The 16485-nt window shown below is 41.6% G+C and overlaps 1 protein-coding gene across 2 annotated transcripts in view; it reads left to right on the top strand.

Moving 5' to 3' along the window:
* Positions 1-7451, top strand: part of LOC121536979 (zinc finger protein 385B) — a 192083-nt gene extending 184632 nt beyond the window's left edge. For both annotated transcript variants that reach the window (XM_041844677.1, XM_041844676.2), the window contains exons 6-9: positions 3317-3682; positions 4447-4631; positions 4903-5004; positions 5255-7451. In XM_041844677.1, the coding sequence (XP_041700611.1) occupies positions 3317-3682; positions 4447-4631; positions 4903-5004; positions 5255-5479 (878 nt within the window). In that variant the 3' untranslated portion in view covers positions 5480-7451. The remainder of the gene's footprint in view (positions 1-3316; positions 3683-4446; positions 4632-4902; positions 5005-5254) is intronic.
* Positions 7452-16485: the final 9034 nt, after the last annotated feature.

Raw genomic sequence — 16485 nt, 5'->3', positions numbered from 1 at the left:
AAAACATTTGCATAAATTACTAAAAACATGTTTTCACTTTGTCATAATGGGGTATTGTGTGTAGATGGGTAAATAAATATACAGTGGGGAAAAAATGTATTTAGTCAGCCACCAATTGTGCAAGTTCTCCCACTTAAAAAGATGAGAGAGGCCTGTCATTTTCATCATAGGTACACGTCAACTATGACAGACAAATTGAGAAAAAAAATTCCAGAAAATCACATTGTAGGATTTTTAATGAATTTATTTGCAAATTATGGTGGAAAATAAGTATTTGGTCACCTACAAACAAGCAAGATTTCTGGCTCTCACAGACCTGTCTGTAACTTCTTCTTTAAGAGGCTCCTCTGTCCTCCACTCGTTACCTGTATTAATGGCACCTGTTTGAACTTGTTATCAGTATAAAGACACCTGTCCACAACCTCAAACAGTCACACTCCAAACTCCACTATGGTCAAGACCAAAGAGCTGTCAAAGGACACCAGAAACAAAATTGTAGACCTGCACCAGGCTGGGAAGACTGAATCTGCAATAGGTAAGCAGCTTGGTTTGAAGAAATCAACTGTGGGAGCAATTATTAGGAAATGGAAGACATACAAGACCACTGATAATCTCCCTCGATCTGGGGCTCCACGCAAGATCTCACCCCATGGGGTCAAAATGATCACAAGAACGGTGAGCAAAAATCCCAGAACCACATGGGGGGACCTAGTGAATGACCTGCAGAGAGCTGGGACCAAAGTAACAAAGCCTACAATCAGTAACACACTACTCCGCCAGGGACTCAAATCCTGCATTGCCAGACGTGTCCCCCTGCTTAAGCCAGTACATGTCCAGGCCCGTCTGAAGTTTGCTAGAGTGCATTTGGATGATCCAGAAGAGGATTGGGAGAATGTCATATGGTCAGATGAAACCAAAATATAACTTTTTGGTAAAAACTCAACTCATCGTGTTTGGAGGACAAAGAATGCTGAGTTGCATCCAAAGAACACCATACCTACTGTGAAGCATGGGGGTGGAAACTTCATGCTTTGGGGCTGTTTTTCTGCAAAGGGACCAGGACGACTGATCCGTGTAAAGGAAAGAATGAATGGGGCCATGTATCGTGAGATTTTGAGTGAAAACCTCCTTCCATCAGCAAGGGCATTGAAGATGAAACGTGGCTGGGTCTTTTAGCATGACAATGATCCCAAACACACCTCCCGGGCAACGAAGGAGTGGCTTCGTAAGAAGCATTTCAAGGTCCTGGAGTGGCCTAGCCAGTCTCCAGATCTCAACCCCATAGAAAATCTTTGGAGGGAGTTGAAAGTCTGTGTTGCCCAGCGACAGCCCCAAAACATCACTGCTCTAGAGGAGATCTGCATGGAGGAATGGGCCAAAATACCAGCAACAGTGTGTGAAAACCTTGTGAAGACTTACAGAAAACGTTTGACCTGTGTCATTGCCAACAAGGGGTATATAACAAAGTATTGAGAAACTTTTGTTATTGACCAAATACTTATTTTCCACCATCATTTGCAAATAAATTCATAAAAAATCCTACAATGTGATTTTCTGGATTCTTTTTTCTCAATCTGTTTGTCATAGTTGACGTGTACCTATGATGAAAATTACAGGCCTCTCTCATCTTTTTAAGTGGGAGAACTTGCACAATTGTTGGCTGACTAAATACTTTTTTTCCCCACTGTATATTTAATGCATTTGGAATTCAAGCTGTAACACAACAAAATGTGGAATAAGTCAAGGGGTATGAATAATTTCTGAAGGCACTGTAATTAAGGTATGAAATGATTTTTATTTTCAAATACAATATATTTTGGGCATAGTACAAATTATTATAATTATTGTTGCTGTCTGATGAAAACCTTGTTTTTATGTTTTATTACATTTCTTGCAAGCAGTAACGCCTTTCAATGTACTCTGAACAATTCATGACTTTAGGACCAAGAAAATGTATTCAAAATGGTTTTCGAAATTTCATAATTATATGTTTGTTAATGGAAAAATATGGCAATTTTTTTTCATTTCCTGAAAGGTGTCAGTTTGGAGAGAAGATGTTTTCATCAGACAGCGGCATTATATTCCGGCCCCCGACCATGCGCTCTGACAAATATCGGCCCGCGGCTGAATCTAGTTGCCTACCCCTGAACTAAATCATTAAAATTGCTAGTTTTAATGGTTTACGTAAGAGGCTCTCTTTTATGTAATGTCTTGAAACTGAATGAACACAGCATGCTGTATTATTGGTGTAATTGGGAGCTCTGTAAATCGTCTCTGACCCTTTTTATCTTCAGAGTAATTCTGTATTAAAGGTTTGACTCTGACTGGGTGAAATGGTGAAATCCTGGGAAAGGTAAAACAGGGTTGTTCCTTTAGTATTTTTGAGTCTAGATTCAGTTCAAAGTTTTACTGATTCAAACAAGCACCAATATTTGTCAATATTTCTTTGATGTGTTTCCTTCCATCTCTTATCTGTGAATAAATATGTTACTTTGGGATGCTAATATAACTAACCCGTTGCTAGCTCCTGCGCTGTAGACCCAGTTGGTGCAGATACACATTGCAACCCACATTTATTTAATAACCTTATCTTAGGAAATGTGGTGTTAAGTTTTTAGTCAAAATCAGACTTAATTAAGCAAGGCTTAATTAAGTTTCAAATGAAAGTTTAGACCAAAAATAGACCAGTGTAGTAGCGTGTAGCTTGTAGATATCATAGAGTCAGCCATTGTAAAGAGAACACTATTCTCAGAAGAGGAATGCAGAATGACAATCATAGAAAAGCTACAGTGCAGGGTTTGGAGGGTGGGTGTGGCATGTGGGAAGGGGTGGAAGGGTGGCATGGTGGAGGGGTGGAGGGTGGAGTGATCGTGTGGGGGTGTGGGTGTTAGTTCAGGCGGCCTTGCCTAATGGCCCTGTCCTCCATGGTGTTGTGGTACAATATAGTAGAGTGGGTGGAGGGAAAGGGCATCTCAGTGTCACAGTAGAGGGGGGGGGGGGGAGGCTCTGTAACATGGACACAGGGACACATGGACACACACACGTACGCATACACACACACACGCAGATAGGGATACAGAAAACACTGCCCAATAGCTCAGTCCTGCTTCTACTGCTATTCAGCTGCTGCTGTGTGAAAAGGAACTCTCCCTCCTCCAGGGATACAACTCTTACACAACACACCAAAATAAAAAGATGAAGAAATGTGTCAACAAAAGTTGTAATATTCTTAGCGCTCCCGGGCTAACTGTCAGATGTTGTGTGTCTCTCTCTCCCTGCCTCTCTACCTCCCTCCCTCCCTCTTTCTTGATCTCAGAGCAAATCACTGTGCCTCCCAGTGAGGCGGATAAAACCTTTGCTTCTCCAAATGCTTTCGTCCCCATCATCTCCACCTCCTGCTCCCTGGCAGCATCAATGGCCATGTCCATCCACAGCCCCTGTAATCGCGTCCTGTGTGATCCCACGCCTGCCAGCCCCCCATCAGCTACGGCAATACAACTACAGGGGTATGTTATGAAGACTAGCAGCACCAAGCCTGGACTCGTGTCCCCCACCACTGCTGCTGCTACAGCAACTCAGCCCACGCCTGAGTCGGAGGAGGAAAAAGCTATAAAGCTCCTGTATTGTTCGCTGTGCAAAGTGGCCGTCAACTCTCTGTCGCAGCTGGAGGCCCACAACATAGGTGTGTTCCAGCATCTGTTTCTGTTTCATCACTGCCGTGTTAACGTTAGTGTTACTCCCTCTGAGGAGGGTGTGTGTGGTTCTGTGTGTGTGTGTGTGTGTGTGTGTGTTAAGGTTACTCTCCCAGAGACTTTCAGCTTGTTCTTGTTTAGTCTTTCCTTAACTCTCGTTAACGCCCATCTCACAACAATGTTCACAAATACCTTCACACAGCACTTTCCCTAAACAGTATATACTACACATTGTAATAATTTGGTTGTAAACTGTTTTTACAAGGTCAACACTCTGTTACAAGGTAAAGAGGTTTTTGTCATGAGGATATCAAGATGTCATGGGAAAGATATCATATTTTGGTTGTTATATGGACATATTTTTTCTGGTTGTTAAAAAGACAACAAAACGTTCCAAAAACATATTTATACAACCAGTATACAACTTGACCACAACGTCACAAAAGACGCCATATTGACATTACTGTAAAAAAAATGCATCATAATTGTGTTAAAAGCAGAAGGGCACAATATGTCAGATGTTTGTTATGTAAGCTAACATTGACATGTACGCTGTTATGTAGTTATAGCGAGGTCAGACGTCATACCCAAGTCAGAAAAAAAAACTGTTGGAACTCAAGCTGACCAATATGAAAATCTGGTTTACTTTTAATCCTAACAAATCAAATGTTGTTCTTTTTATGTTTTATCTATGGTTATTTTCAGTGTGCAATGTACTAAATTATGTTTTTGCCATTTATTTTGTCCCCTGAAGGTTCCAAGCACAAAACTATGCTTGAGGCGAGGAACGGAGCAGGTCCAATTAAGGCCTATCCCAGACCGGGCTCGAAGCTCAAAGTCCAGGCCACCACCGTGCTAAAAGGTTCCGGACTACAGAACAAGACGTTCCATTGTGAGATCTGTGATGTCCACGTCAACTCAGAAATACAGCTCAAACAGGTAGTCTCTCGTGACAGGCCTTTGTATGCCGTGGTTGTTGTCTTTTTACAGCTTGAAGGGACCTTACAAGCTTGTTATTATTTGCTCAACATAATGTGTCCCAAATGGCACCCTTTACCCTTCATAGTATACTGCTTTTGACCAGGGCCCATGGGACTCTGGTCAAAAGCAGTGCACAATATAGTGAATAGGGTGCCAATATAGTGAATAGGGTGCCATTTGGGATTCACCCACAGTAACATCACTGATTTTTGTTGTTGTATTTTCTCAGCACATCTCCAGCAGAAGGCACAAGGACAGAGTGGCTGGGAAACCGATGAAGCCCAAATACAGCCCTTACAACAAACAACAACGCAGCTCTACAGTCCTGGCCGTATGTATCATCTATGTTCCAAATCAAAGCCTCTCAGGAACAGTTGCTTAGACATCAGGGATTAATAGTTAATATATTTATTGGCAGTTTCTTAAAACTGTTTAGGAATATTTATGCATCAGTGGATTTAAAGACGCCTGTATGCTCATGGAAAATAATTGCTTCTTTTTTTTGTAGCTAATCAATAAGAATAATTGCTTTATCAATAGATTGCTCCCTAAATAAACCATTGTCCTCTCCTCTCCTCCAGGCAAAGCTGGCTCTTCAGAAGGACCTGGTGAAGCCTATCTCCCCTGCTACGTTCCTCTCCAACCCCTTCTGCCCCACCACCCTCCCCTCCATCTCCCTGCACCCGCGGCCCAACGCCTCCATCTTTCAAACTGCCGGCCTGCCAGGCTCCATGCCCTCCTTCCTCCGGGCTGCTCCAGGGCCCATCCGGCCCACCACCAGCTCGATCCTCTTCGCCCCATATTGATTCCTGGGTTGTGACACAGGGGTCGGGTTCAGTAGGCAGGGAATGGAAGAAAATGGACAGAACCTGAGTGAAACAGGGAGGAAACTGAGCGAAACGGGGAGGTACTATCTGAGCTCAGCCAATAAGAAATGCTTGTTTTTGTCTCCCATTGCGAAATGTTTCGCTAAGGTGTGCCCTAATGAACACGACCCAGTGTATCGGTAAAGAGGGCGCCAGAGGCAACACGGAGGGAAACTGACATGAGCAGAGAACCAGGGGACCTCTGACCTCGTGGAGCGGTGAGTGCACTGCATACTGGATGATGTCCTACTACAGACAGTACCCACCCACTGCACTGAACTGAGAGGATTACTACACTGCGAAGCTTGAACGAACAACAGTGTATTTATTTGATTGAACTTGTTTACCTTTGTCTGTCTGCGTGCGTTGCCCTGAGGCATGAAGCACAGAGGTTCAGTGGGCCTGCTGAGACCACTGAGGGACCTGAGGGTCTAAGTATTGGATTCTTGTGGTATAATAAAGAGAATCAAACCGCTTCCTGAATGACTTGAATACCCATAGTCTTCTTATTTGATTAAATTAATGGACAGTTCTAGCTACGTGTGTTTGACAGTGTTAATCATAACAGCCCCAGACAGAAGGACAGTCATACCTGATTCACATTATAGAGCCAACCTGAACCATACTGATCTGGCTTAAATATTTTCTTCTCACATTGTCCTTTCCAGCACGGTTCCAGCAACTAGGGTGGATGCGTAACCAGGCCAGAGCAGTACAGCTTGGATCTGCTCGTTCTGGCCCAGTAGTGTGAAATCAGTGCAATTTTTCAGTTGTTGCTTGATGTCAGTGACTAACACAGTAATGCAGTTTTGGCCTCTGTTCTGTCTGTATTGTGTAAGTCAATAAGCTGAATCTCTACACCACAACTCTTCTTATCATCAAACAGTCTGTATTCTTGGTTTACTTTACTTCTGATGCAGCAACTTAACAGTAGATAGCCATAGTAACAAATAGTTTAGTAATAGTGTTCTCATTGCCCCCACTTCTAAGAGAGAAACCATTCTCTTGGTTTCTCAGTAAGGGCCGAATCTTAACTTGAGATGCATTGATGTCAACAGGAGACTTCAAGTCTCTTCAAGAACATGTTAGTTAAGTGTGCAGAGCTCAAGTCAGGATTAGACCCTTACAGTACTTTGTTTCTGCAGTATATTATGTAATCATCAGTCATTTCTAAGAGAAAAGATAGAATCTATTAGTTTTCATCATTTGTATCCAGGGTTGGGGTGAATTCCATTTCAAAACCGTGAATTCAGCAATTAAACTTCAGTTATTTTCAGTTTGCTTCCTGAATTGACTGAATTGAAATTAAATTGACGCTAACCCTTTTGTATGACCCTGTTGTTTGTCAGGGTTACCATGGGCCTTTCATTCATATCTATGTATTATCCCTAATTTGAAACGATGCTGCAATATGTTGTGGTTTTCTGATGCAATAATGTACAGAGCATTGAATTGGTACAGTATATTCTCTGTAGTGTATAATGTATTGTTTCCCTTTCCAAGTTGAAATACTAGTTGAATGTTATGGAGAGCGACAGAGAGACAGACAGAGGTTTTTGTATTTTTTAAGTTTAAAAAAAACAATCCACTCGAACATGAAAGAATGACTGTTGTTTTCAAGATGGTGGGATATCTTCTGAACCAATATAGGAGGCTGTACATTGAAATTGAAATCTACCTTTTAAAATAAAGTAATATATTTGGATGATTTTACACAACTGAAAAATAACTTTAAATTATTTAATTAATGAACTGAATATAGTTTATAAAGGAGACCTGATGAAGAGATTGTCAATAAAAGGCATGTTGAAATGAGAGGTATGAGATCCTCATATCGTCTGCTCTCTGCTCTCTGCTCTCTGCTCTCTGCTCTCTGCTCTCTGCTCCCTGCTCTCTGCTCTCTGCTCTCTGCTCTCTGCTCTCTGCTCTCTGCTCCCTGCTCTCTGCTCTCTGCTCTCTGCTCTCTGCTCTCTGCTCTCTGCTCCCTGCTCCCTGCTCTCTGCTCTCTGCTCTCTGCTCTCTGCTCTCTGCTCTCTGCTCTCTGCTCCCTGCTCCCTGCTCTCTGCTCTCTGCTCTCTGCTCTCTGCTCTCTGCTCTCTGCTCCCTGCTCTCTGCTCTCTGCTCTCTGCTCTCTGCTCTCTGCTCTCTGTGACATGTACAGTATTTATTTTCAGATGATTTTCTATGATGTGATTGAGGCATAAATTAAGTTTTATTTGATATATGTGGTTGTATTATCCTTTGTTTGTTTGTTAAACATTTTATTTGTTTCATTAAATACCCAAACTGATCACTCATATTGAGTTATTTATTGACAAACACATTTTAGAGAAGACTGATTACTCAGTTAGTCAAGGTTTAAGGTATTATGAAAGGTTTATAGAATAAAGCACAACTCTTAATCATTGACATTAATTATATACAATTTAGGTTTTTATATAATGTCCTATTCATACAATTTTAATGATTGCATTACATACATATTCAAGTTAATATTCAGCATATGAAGTGATGCCAGAGGCAGCATACAGTATGTCCAGGTGCATTACATTTGCCTAGTTTAGATGTTGTTTAATAATATATAATAATAATATGCCATTTAGCAGACGCTTTTATCCAAAGCGACTTACAGTCATGTGTGCATACATTTTTACGTATGGGTGGTCCCGGGGATCGAACCCACTACCCTGGCGTTACAAGCGCCATGCTCTACCAATTGAGCTACAGAGGACTCAGTTTGACTCTGGTAATAAGCAACACTATTTAACATATGTTAATTTGTTTACATCATCACTTATGAAGTAGACCTTATGGACCACATTATGTAATCTTGCATCCATAGATTTCAGTCTGTATCAATTCATACATTTTATTTGTTTGTTATCCATAATGGTACAATTTAAAAAATTGCAAAATACCAGTTTTAGTTGGTAATATACTTTTCCAGACATGTACAGTCACAATATTTCACCTATGTTAAGCTAGCCACAATAAGGATTAGCCACAATAGTGGAATTTGCAGTTTGCCTAAATTAAACCAAAAAATAATACGTTAATTTGTGCTTATTGACGTTCATATTGCACTGTACAGGTGATTTCCCACAGTCAAAGTTCCGCAATAATAGCTACAATGCTAATACATGTATTTGTGTCATCTCTTCACAGTTGTGTTCTGTGGGTGTCACTGAGTAGATTGGTACCCCATTTCATTGATCCACAATCCATAGGTAAGGCTGAACAGTGAAATATAAGTATGCCCGCAATGTAATTCAGAAGTCTTATACATATCCACAGTGCGATTTCAATAGATTTTTTCTTTTTTTGTTAAATTAACTAATTATTGTCTTTTGTTGAATTTATATAACAACCCTCCAACCTTGTTTAGCATTATCTAGTCCAAATATGGCATGATTCCACTATTTGTATCAGTTTGCATCACCTTTAATATGGGGCTTTTATTTTTAAGGCGAACTGCAAATTCCACTATTGTGGATAGTCCTTATGTGACTAGCTTCATATAGGTCAAGCTTTCTGCTATGAGAATTGATACGCACCTACCCTTCCATTTCCACAGTGATGTCTGTATCAGACTGTCGTTCTGGTATGTTTACATAAGTTATAATAAGTCCATATGTCATGAGTTCATTTAGGACTACCAAGGACAGCTGCAACATGACACTGATGAATAAGCCTGGTCTTATGACATGGTCTTAGCTCACATATGACACAGGGTAAGTATAACCGTAACTGATTGATGCTTATCCCATCCTTGGCTCTGAGGAAAAGGAGAAAGAAAGTGAATGTAAATGACAGACTGCTCTATGAGAGACTCATCTTCTATGTAAGTATAGAAAGATGTCATTAATCATGTATCAATTCCATATAAGGTGTTCTCTGTTACTAAACGCACATGTTGTCAGGTGATCATTTGAAACAGATACAGTAAGGATTTATGTCATGATGACAAAGCTACAGAGTGTCAATGTCAAGATCATCATATACTAGCCTACAGTACGTACATTATCCTAGTTGACACTTCATATCCAATCAACATCATGTCACCGTTATTATTCCACTATTCTTTTCTTATTACCATGCGGGGTGGCGTAGTAAACAATAGTTACACATTCAATGAAACCTGTGATTGTGGTGGAATGAGGCAGACAGACAGAACTTATTAGATTTTTTTTTAAACTAAGATAATAATTGTATGACTCGCTTGGGTGCCAAATTGAAACAAACACCATTAGATTCTGTCACTTCCTTCGTCCTTTTGTCTGTGCCAGTAATAACAGGTCAACAGTATCATATGTGACATAGTCAACACTGCTTCCATAAATACCCACAGACACCGAGCGCCACTGGAGTAATACCTCAGGAACATTATCCACCATAGATCCCACTCATCCCGGTGCCAGACATGTGAGTGCATGAGAGCTGTAAATCCTGCAGTCATGGACATCGGGATTTCATCTGCCAAATGAATACTGTAGTTATCTTCATAATCACACATACACACACACACACACACACACACACACACACACACACACACACACACACACACACACACACACACACACACACTAGACTAATAAGAGTCCACTTGTACTTGAACTGTCCCTCGGTAGATTGGATAGAGATCCCTATAACTGTAATTATGATACATGTACTGTATAGGGAATGTGGCTACTTTATCAAAACATGCAAGGTGTCATCTCATAATGTTTGCTCAACACTGCATATTTAGTCACTTCTCCCAATACAGTGATATATAATTCTAGCTTTCTGCTCAATGTAGAAAATGTCATATTAATCCTAGTTTTTCCTTGCAGGTTTTACTCATGAGTTGTGCCTACTGCCTCCTCTGAGATAACTAAGTACCTCCAAATCCTTCTCTCTGTCTGATCTCAAAGCCAACACACCTCCACGTTTAACACTCTGAGACTCTGAAACGATGTCAGGTTTAGCTAAACATACAGCTCACACAACTTCATGTTACATTCCATCTGTTTGGTCGACACGGGAGATAGACAGCAATTACAGTATCTACAGTATACATCCATCCACACAGTCACAGTGGGCCTTGTCTCTTCATCTCATCATTACCATTTCTACAAACTAGTCTCTCTATCAAATGTACTCAAAACTCAGCCAATCATATTTTATACAATAGGAATTCTTATTCTTATCAATAGGAATAAGTCATGATATAGATATGTAGATGTAGTATTTAAAGCACTAATAATGCTTTTGTAAGTTAGGTACTTAGGATCAGAATAACAGTCAGCATGTTGCTTCATAAAAAAAACACAACAAGATACTTCGGTGAACAAATCTCAATGGCTGCCCTGAATAAGAACTGCAACTGCTGCTGAATACTGCACGTGAGCAGGGAACATTTTGTCACAGTTTAGAATAGAAATTGGACAGGCAGAGACATCTAGTGGTTCTTCATAGACACATTCACTCTTAATGAGATGTACACCTCATTTTATTAAGTATTACCATAGAAAACACATAAACATCTAATTTATTTAAATTAAGGGACCATATACCAATAATCAATATTGTTGGGACTTAGTTTGATTGTTGGGACTTGGGAGGACTTTTTCAAAACATACATTTTCAGCATTTATCAGAGGAAAATACATACAGTACCTGTCTCAGTGTTTCTTATATTAAATCAGTTGCATCTAAATGACAAATACACAATTGCACATTAATGAATGCATTATAATTATTATAATTATTATTATAGTAATTATTATTACTGTTTATTACAGATAAAACGATCTATCAATCACGATCTATAGATCACTATATAAATAGAGGCAAACTTTGCTCACCCGCTGGTGATAGGACTTCATTGATAGCCATCTGCTTTAGGAAGGCGAAAAATAGCGAGCAGCACGCTTTTTTTTTGCGTGCTGGGTTATATCTGCAGTTTATAAACGATTTAGGTTTATAGCCTATACCCTTTATAAACCATTTTAGGGTAGTGTTACCTAGCTGTTTTTAAACTAATAATAAAAATGTTATACTGTTCATAAACATGTTATAAAGTTTACAAAGCTTTATAAATCCTCTAATATAAAGCGTTTCTGGAAAAACTTCCCATTTGACTGCTATCTTCCCTTTTTAAAGAATAACGTTTTTACTCTCACTGTCATTATAAAAGTCATGTTTTATAAACATTCTGACAATGTTTTCATATTTTTCATTTGAATGGAAAACGGCTCATTTAATTAATTCCCTCCTACCGGAGAGAGACCTATGTGACGATAGCCACAATAAAGACTGGCCACAATAATGGAATTTGCAGTTGGCCTTCAAAATAAAAGTCCCTCATTGAACGCGATGCAAATGGATACAAATAGTGGAATCATGCCATATTTGGACTAGATAATGCTACAACATTTTTTAAAGACAATAATTAGTTAATTTCACCAAAAAAGTAAGAATCAGTTGAAATCGCACTGTGGATGTAGCTATTAGACTTCCGAAATGCATTGGGGGCATACTTATACACTGAACAAAAATATAAATGCAACATGTAAAGTGTTGGTCCCATGTTTCATGAGCTAAAATAAAATAAATAACAAATCCCAGAAATGTTCCATATGCACAAAAAGCTTATTTCTATTAAATTGTGTGAACAAGTATGTTTACATCCCTGTTAGTGAGCATTTCTCCTTTTAGTGAGCATTTCTCCTTTTTGTCCTTTCTCCTCGTCTCCCGAGTGGCGCAGTGGTCTATGGCGCTGCACCGCAGTGCTAGCTGTGCCACTAGAGATCCTGGTTCGAATCCAGGCTCTGTCGTAGCCGGCCGCGACCGGGAGACCCATGGGGCGGCGCACAATTGGCCCAGCGTCGTCCAGGGTAGGGGAGGTAATGGCCGGCAGGGATGTAGCTCAGTTGGTAGAGCATGGCGTTTGCAATGCCAGGGTTGTGGGTTTGATTCCCAATTTGGGCCAGTATGAAAAATGAACTAACTGTAAGTTGCTCTGGATAAGAGCATCTGCTAAATGACTAAAATGTCAAGATAATCCATCCACCTGACAGGTGTGGTATTTCAAGAAGCTGATTAAACAGCATGATCATTACACAGGTGCACTTTGTGCTGGGGACAATAAAAGGCCACTTTAAAATGTGCAGTTTTGTTACACAACACAATGCCACAGATGTCTCAAGTTTTGAGGGAGCGTGCAATTGGCATGCTGACTGCAGGAATGTACACCAGAGCTGTTGCCAGATAATTTTATGTTAATTTCTCTTCCATAAGTTGCCTCCAACGTCATTTTAGAGAATTTGGCAGTACATCCAACCAAATCAAATCAAATCAAATGTTATTTGTCACATACACGTGTTTAGCAGATGTTATAGTGGGTGTAGCGAAATGCTTGTGCTTCTAGCTCCGACAGTGCAGTAATATCTAACAAGTAATATCTAACAATTTCACAACATATACCCAATACACACAAAACTAGTAAGGAATGGGATTTAAGAATATATACATAGATGGACAAGCAATGACAGAGTGGCATGGACTAAAATACAGTTTAATATTATTGAATAGAATGCAGTATATACATATGAGATGAGCACTGCAACATCTGTAAACATTATTAAAGTAACTAGTGTTCCATTTCTTAAAGTGGCCAGTGATTTCAATAGGCAGCAGCAGCCTCTAATGAGCTAGTGATGGCTATTTAACAGTCTGATGGCCTTGAGATAGAAGCTGTTTTTCATTCTCTCGGTCCCAGCTTTGATGCACCTGTACTGACCTCGCCTTCTGGAAGATAGCGGGGTGAACAGGCAGTGGCTCGGGTGGTTGATGTCCTTGATGATCTTTTTGGCCTTCCTGTTACATCGGGTGCTGTATGTGTCTTGGAGGGTGGGTAGTTTGCCCCTGGTAATGCGTTCGGCAGACCGCACCACCCTGTGGAGAGCCCTGCGGTTGTGGGTGGTGCAGTTGCCGTACCAGGCGGTGATACAGCCCGACAGGATGCTCTCAATTGTGCATCTGTGTCACGACTGTCTGTGAGATGCGGTAAACGAAGTCAGGCGCAGGACACAGAACTCTCGGATACGTACTTTTAATACAAAAAAGATCCAAAAGGACACAGAAAATAACTCCACGCAGGGAGGAAATAATCCGCTCACAAAATAGACAACCATGAAGGGGAAAACAATCACACACAAAGTACAGATGAGAGACAGGGGTAATTATAAGGGAAACAATTAACATAATGACGAACAGGTGTAAACAATACAGACAAAACTAAACAAACACCGATAACATCGAACGGCAGTAGCTAGTACTCCGGGGACGACGAACGCCGAAGCCTGCCCGAGCAAGGAGGAGGAGCAGCCTCGGCAGAATCCGTGACAATCTGTAAAAGTTTGTGAGGGTTTTAGGTGCTAAGCCGAATTTCTTCAGCCTCCTGAGGTTGAAGAGGCTCTGTTGTGCCTTCTTCACCACACTGTCTGCGTGGGTGGACCATTTCAGTTTGTCAGTGATTTGTACGCCAAGGAACTTGAAGCTTTCCACCTTCTCCACTGCGGTCCCGTCGATGTGGATAGGGGGGTGCACCCTCTGCTGTTTCCTGAAGTCCACGATCATCTCCTTTGTTTTGTTGATGTTGAGTGAGAGGTTATTTTCCTGGCACCACACCTCACCTCCTCCTTGTAGGCGGTCTCGTCAGTGTTGGTAATCAAGCCTTAAATCAAATCAAATCAAATTGTATTGGCCACATGCGCCGAATACAACAGGTGCAGACATTACAGTGAAATGCTTACTTACAGCCCTTAACCAACAGTGCATTTATTTTTAATAAAAAAGTAAAATAAAACAACAACAAAAAAGTGTTGAGAAAAAAAGAGCAGAAGTAAAATAAAATAACAGTAGGGAGGCTATATATACAGGGGGGTACCGGTGCAGAGTCAGTGTGCGGGGGCACCTGCTAGTTGAGGTAGTTGAAGTAGAATGTACATGTGGGTAGAGTTAAAGTGACTATGCATAAATAATTAACAGAGTAGCAGCAGCATAAAAAGATGGGGTGGGGGGGCAGTGCAAACAGCCTACTACTGTTGTGTCGTCTGCAAACTTGATGATTGAGTTGGAGGCGTGCAGGGAGTACAGGTGGGGGCTGAGCACGCACCCTTGTGGGGCCCCAGTGTTGAGGATCAGCGAAGTGGAGATGTTGTTTCCTACCTTCACCACCTGGGGGCGGCCCATCAGGAAGTCCAGGACCCAGTTGCACAGGGCGGGGTTCAGACCCAGGGCCTCGAGCTTAATGATGAGCTTGGAGGGTACTATGCTGTTGAATGCTGAGCTATAGTCAATTAACAGCATTCTTACACAGGTATTCCTCTTGTCCAGATGGGATAAGGCAGTGTGCAGTGTGATGGTGATTGCATCGTCTGTGGATCTATTGGGGCGGTAAGCAAATTGAAGTGGGTCTAGGGTGACAGGTAAGGTAGAGGTGATATGATCCTTGACTAGTCTCTCAAAGCACTTCATGATGACAGAGGTGAGTGCTACAGGGCGATAGTCATTTAGTTCAGTTACCTTTGCTTTCTTGGGTACAGGAACAATGGTGGCCATCTTGAAGCATGTGGGAACAGCAGACTGGGAAAGGGAGAGATTGAAGATGTCCATAAACACACCAGCCAGCTGGTCTGCGCATGCTCTGAGGACGCGGCTAGGGAGGCCGTCTGGGCCGGCAGCCTTGCGGGGGTTAACATGCTTTAAATGTCTTAATCACGTCGGCCATGGAGAAGAAGAGGCCACAGTCCTTGGTAGTAGGCCTCGTCAGTGGCACTGTGTTATCCTCAAAGCGGGAAAGAAGGTGTTTAGCTTGTCTGGAAGCGAGACGTCGGTGTCGGCGACGTGGCTGGTTTTCCTTTTGTAGTCCGTGATTGTCTGTAGACCCTGCCACATACGTCTCGTGTCTGAGCCGTTGAATTGCGACTCCACTTTGTCTCTATACTGAGGTTTTGCCAGTTTAATTGCCTTGCGGAGTGAATAGCTACACTGTTTGTATTCTGCCATATTCCCAGTCAACTTGCCATGGTTGAATGCGGTGGTTCGCGCTTTCAGATTTGCGCGAATGCTGCCATCAATCCACGGTTTCTGGTTAGGGTAGGTTTCAATAGTCACAGTGGGCACAACATCACCTATACACTTCCTGATAAACTCAGTCACCGTTTCAGTGTATACGTATAAATTAATTTCGGAAGCTACCCGGAACATATCCCAGTCCGCGTGATCAAAACAATCTTGAAGCGTGGATTCCGATTGGTCGGACCAGCGTTGAATAGTCCTTAGCACGGGTACTTCCTGTTTGAGTTTCTGCCTATAGGAAGGGAGAAGTAAAATGGAGTCATGGTCAGATTTGCCGAAAGGAGGGCGGGGGAGGGCCTTATAACCATCCCGGAAGTTCGAATAGCAATGGTCAAGGATTTTAGCAGTGCAAGTACAACAGTCGATATGTTGATAGAACTTCGGCAGCCTAGTCCTCAAATTTGCTTTGTTAAAATCCCCAGCTACAATAAATACAGCCTCAGGATATGTGGTTTCCAGTTTGCATAAGGTCCAGTGAAGTTCTTTGAGGGCCGTCGTGGTATCGGCTTGAGGGGCGATATACACAGACGTGACTATAACCGAATAAATTTATCTTGGGAGATAATACGGTCGGCATTTCATTGTGCGATATTCTAGGTCGGGTGAATAGAAGGACTCGAGTTCCTGTATGTAACTACAATTACACCACGAGTCGTTAATCATGAAACACACACCTCCGCCCTTCTGCTTCCCGGAGAGATATTTATTCCTGTCTGCGCGATGAACTGAGAACCCATCTGGCTGGACCGATTCCGACAGAATATCCCAAGAGAGCCATGTTTCCGTGAAACAGAGTATGTTACAGGCCTTGATGTCTC

The sequence above is a fragment of the Coregonus clupeaformis genome, chromosome 23 (genome assembly GCF_020615455.1).
Source record: "Coregonus clupeaformis isolate EN_2021a chromosome 23, ASM2061545v1, whole genome shotgun sequence".
In the NCBI taxonomy this organism is placed as follows: Eukaryota; Metazoa; Chordata; class Actinopteri; order Salmoniformes; family Salmonidae; genus Coregonus; species Coregonus clupeaformis.
Note: the sequence above shows the minus strand (reverse complement) of the source record. Positions and strands in the feature narration are given on the sequence as shown.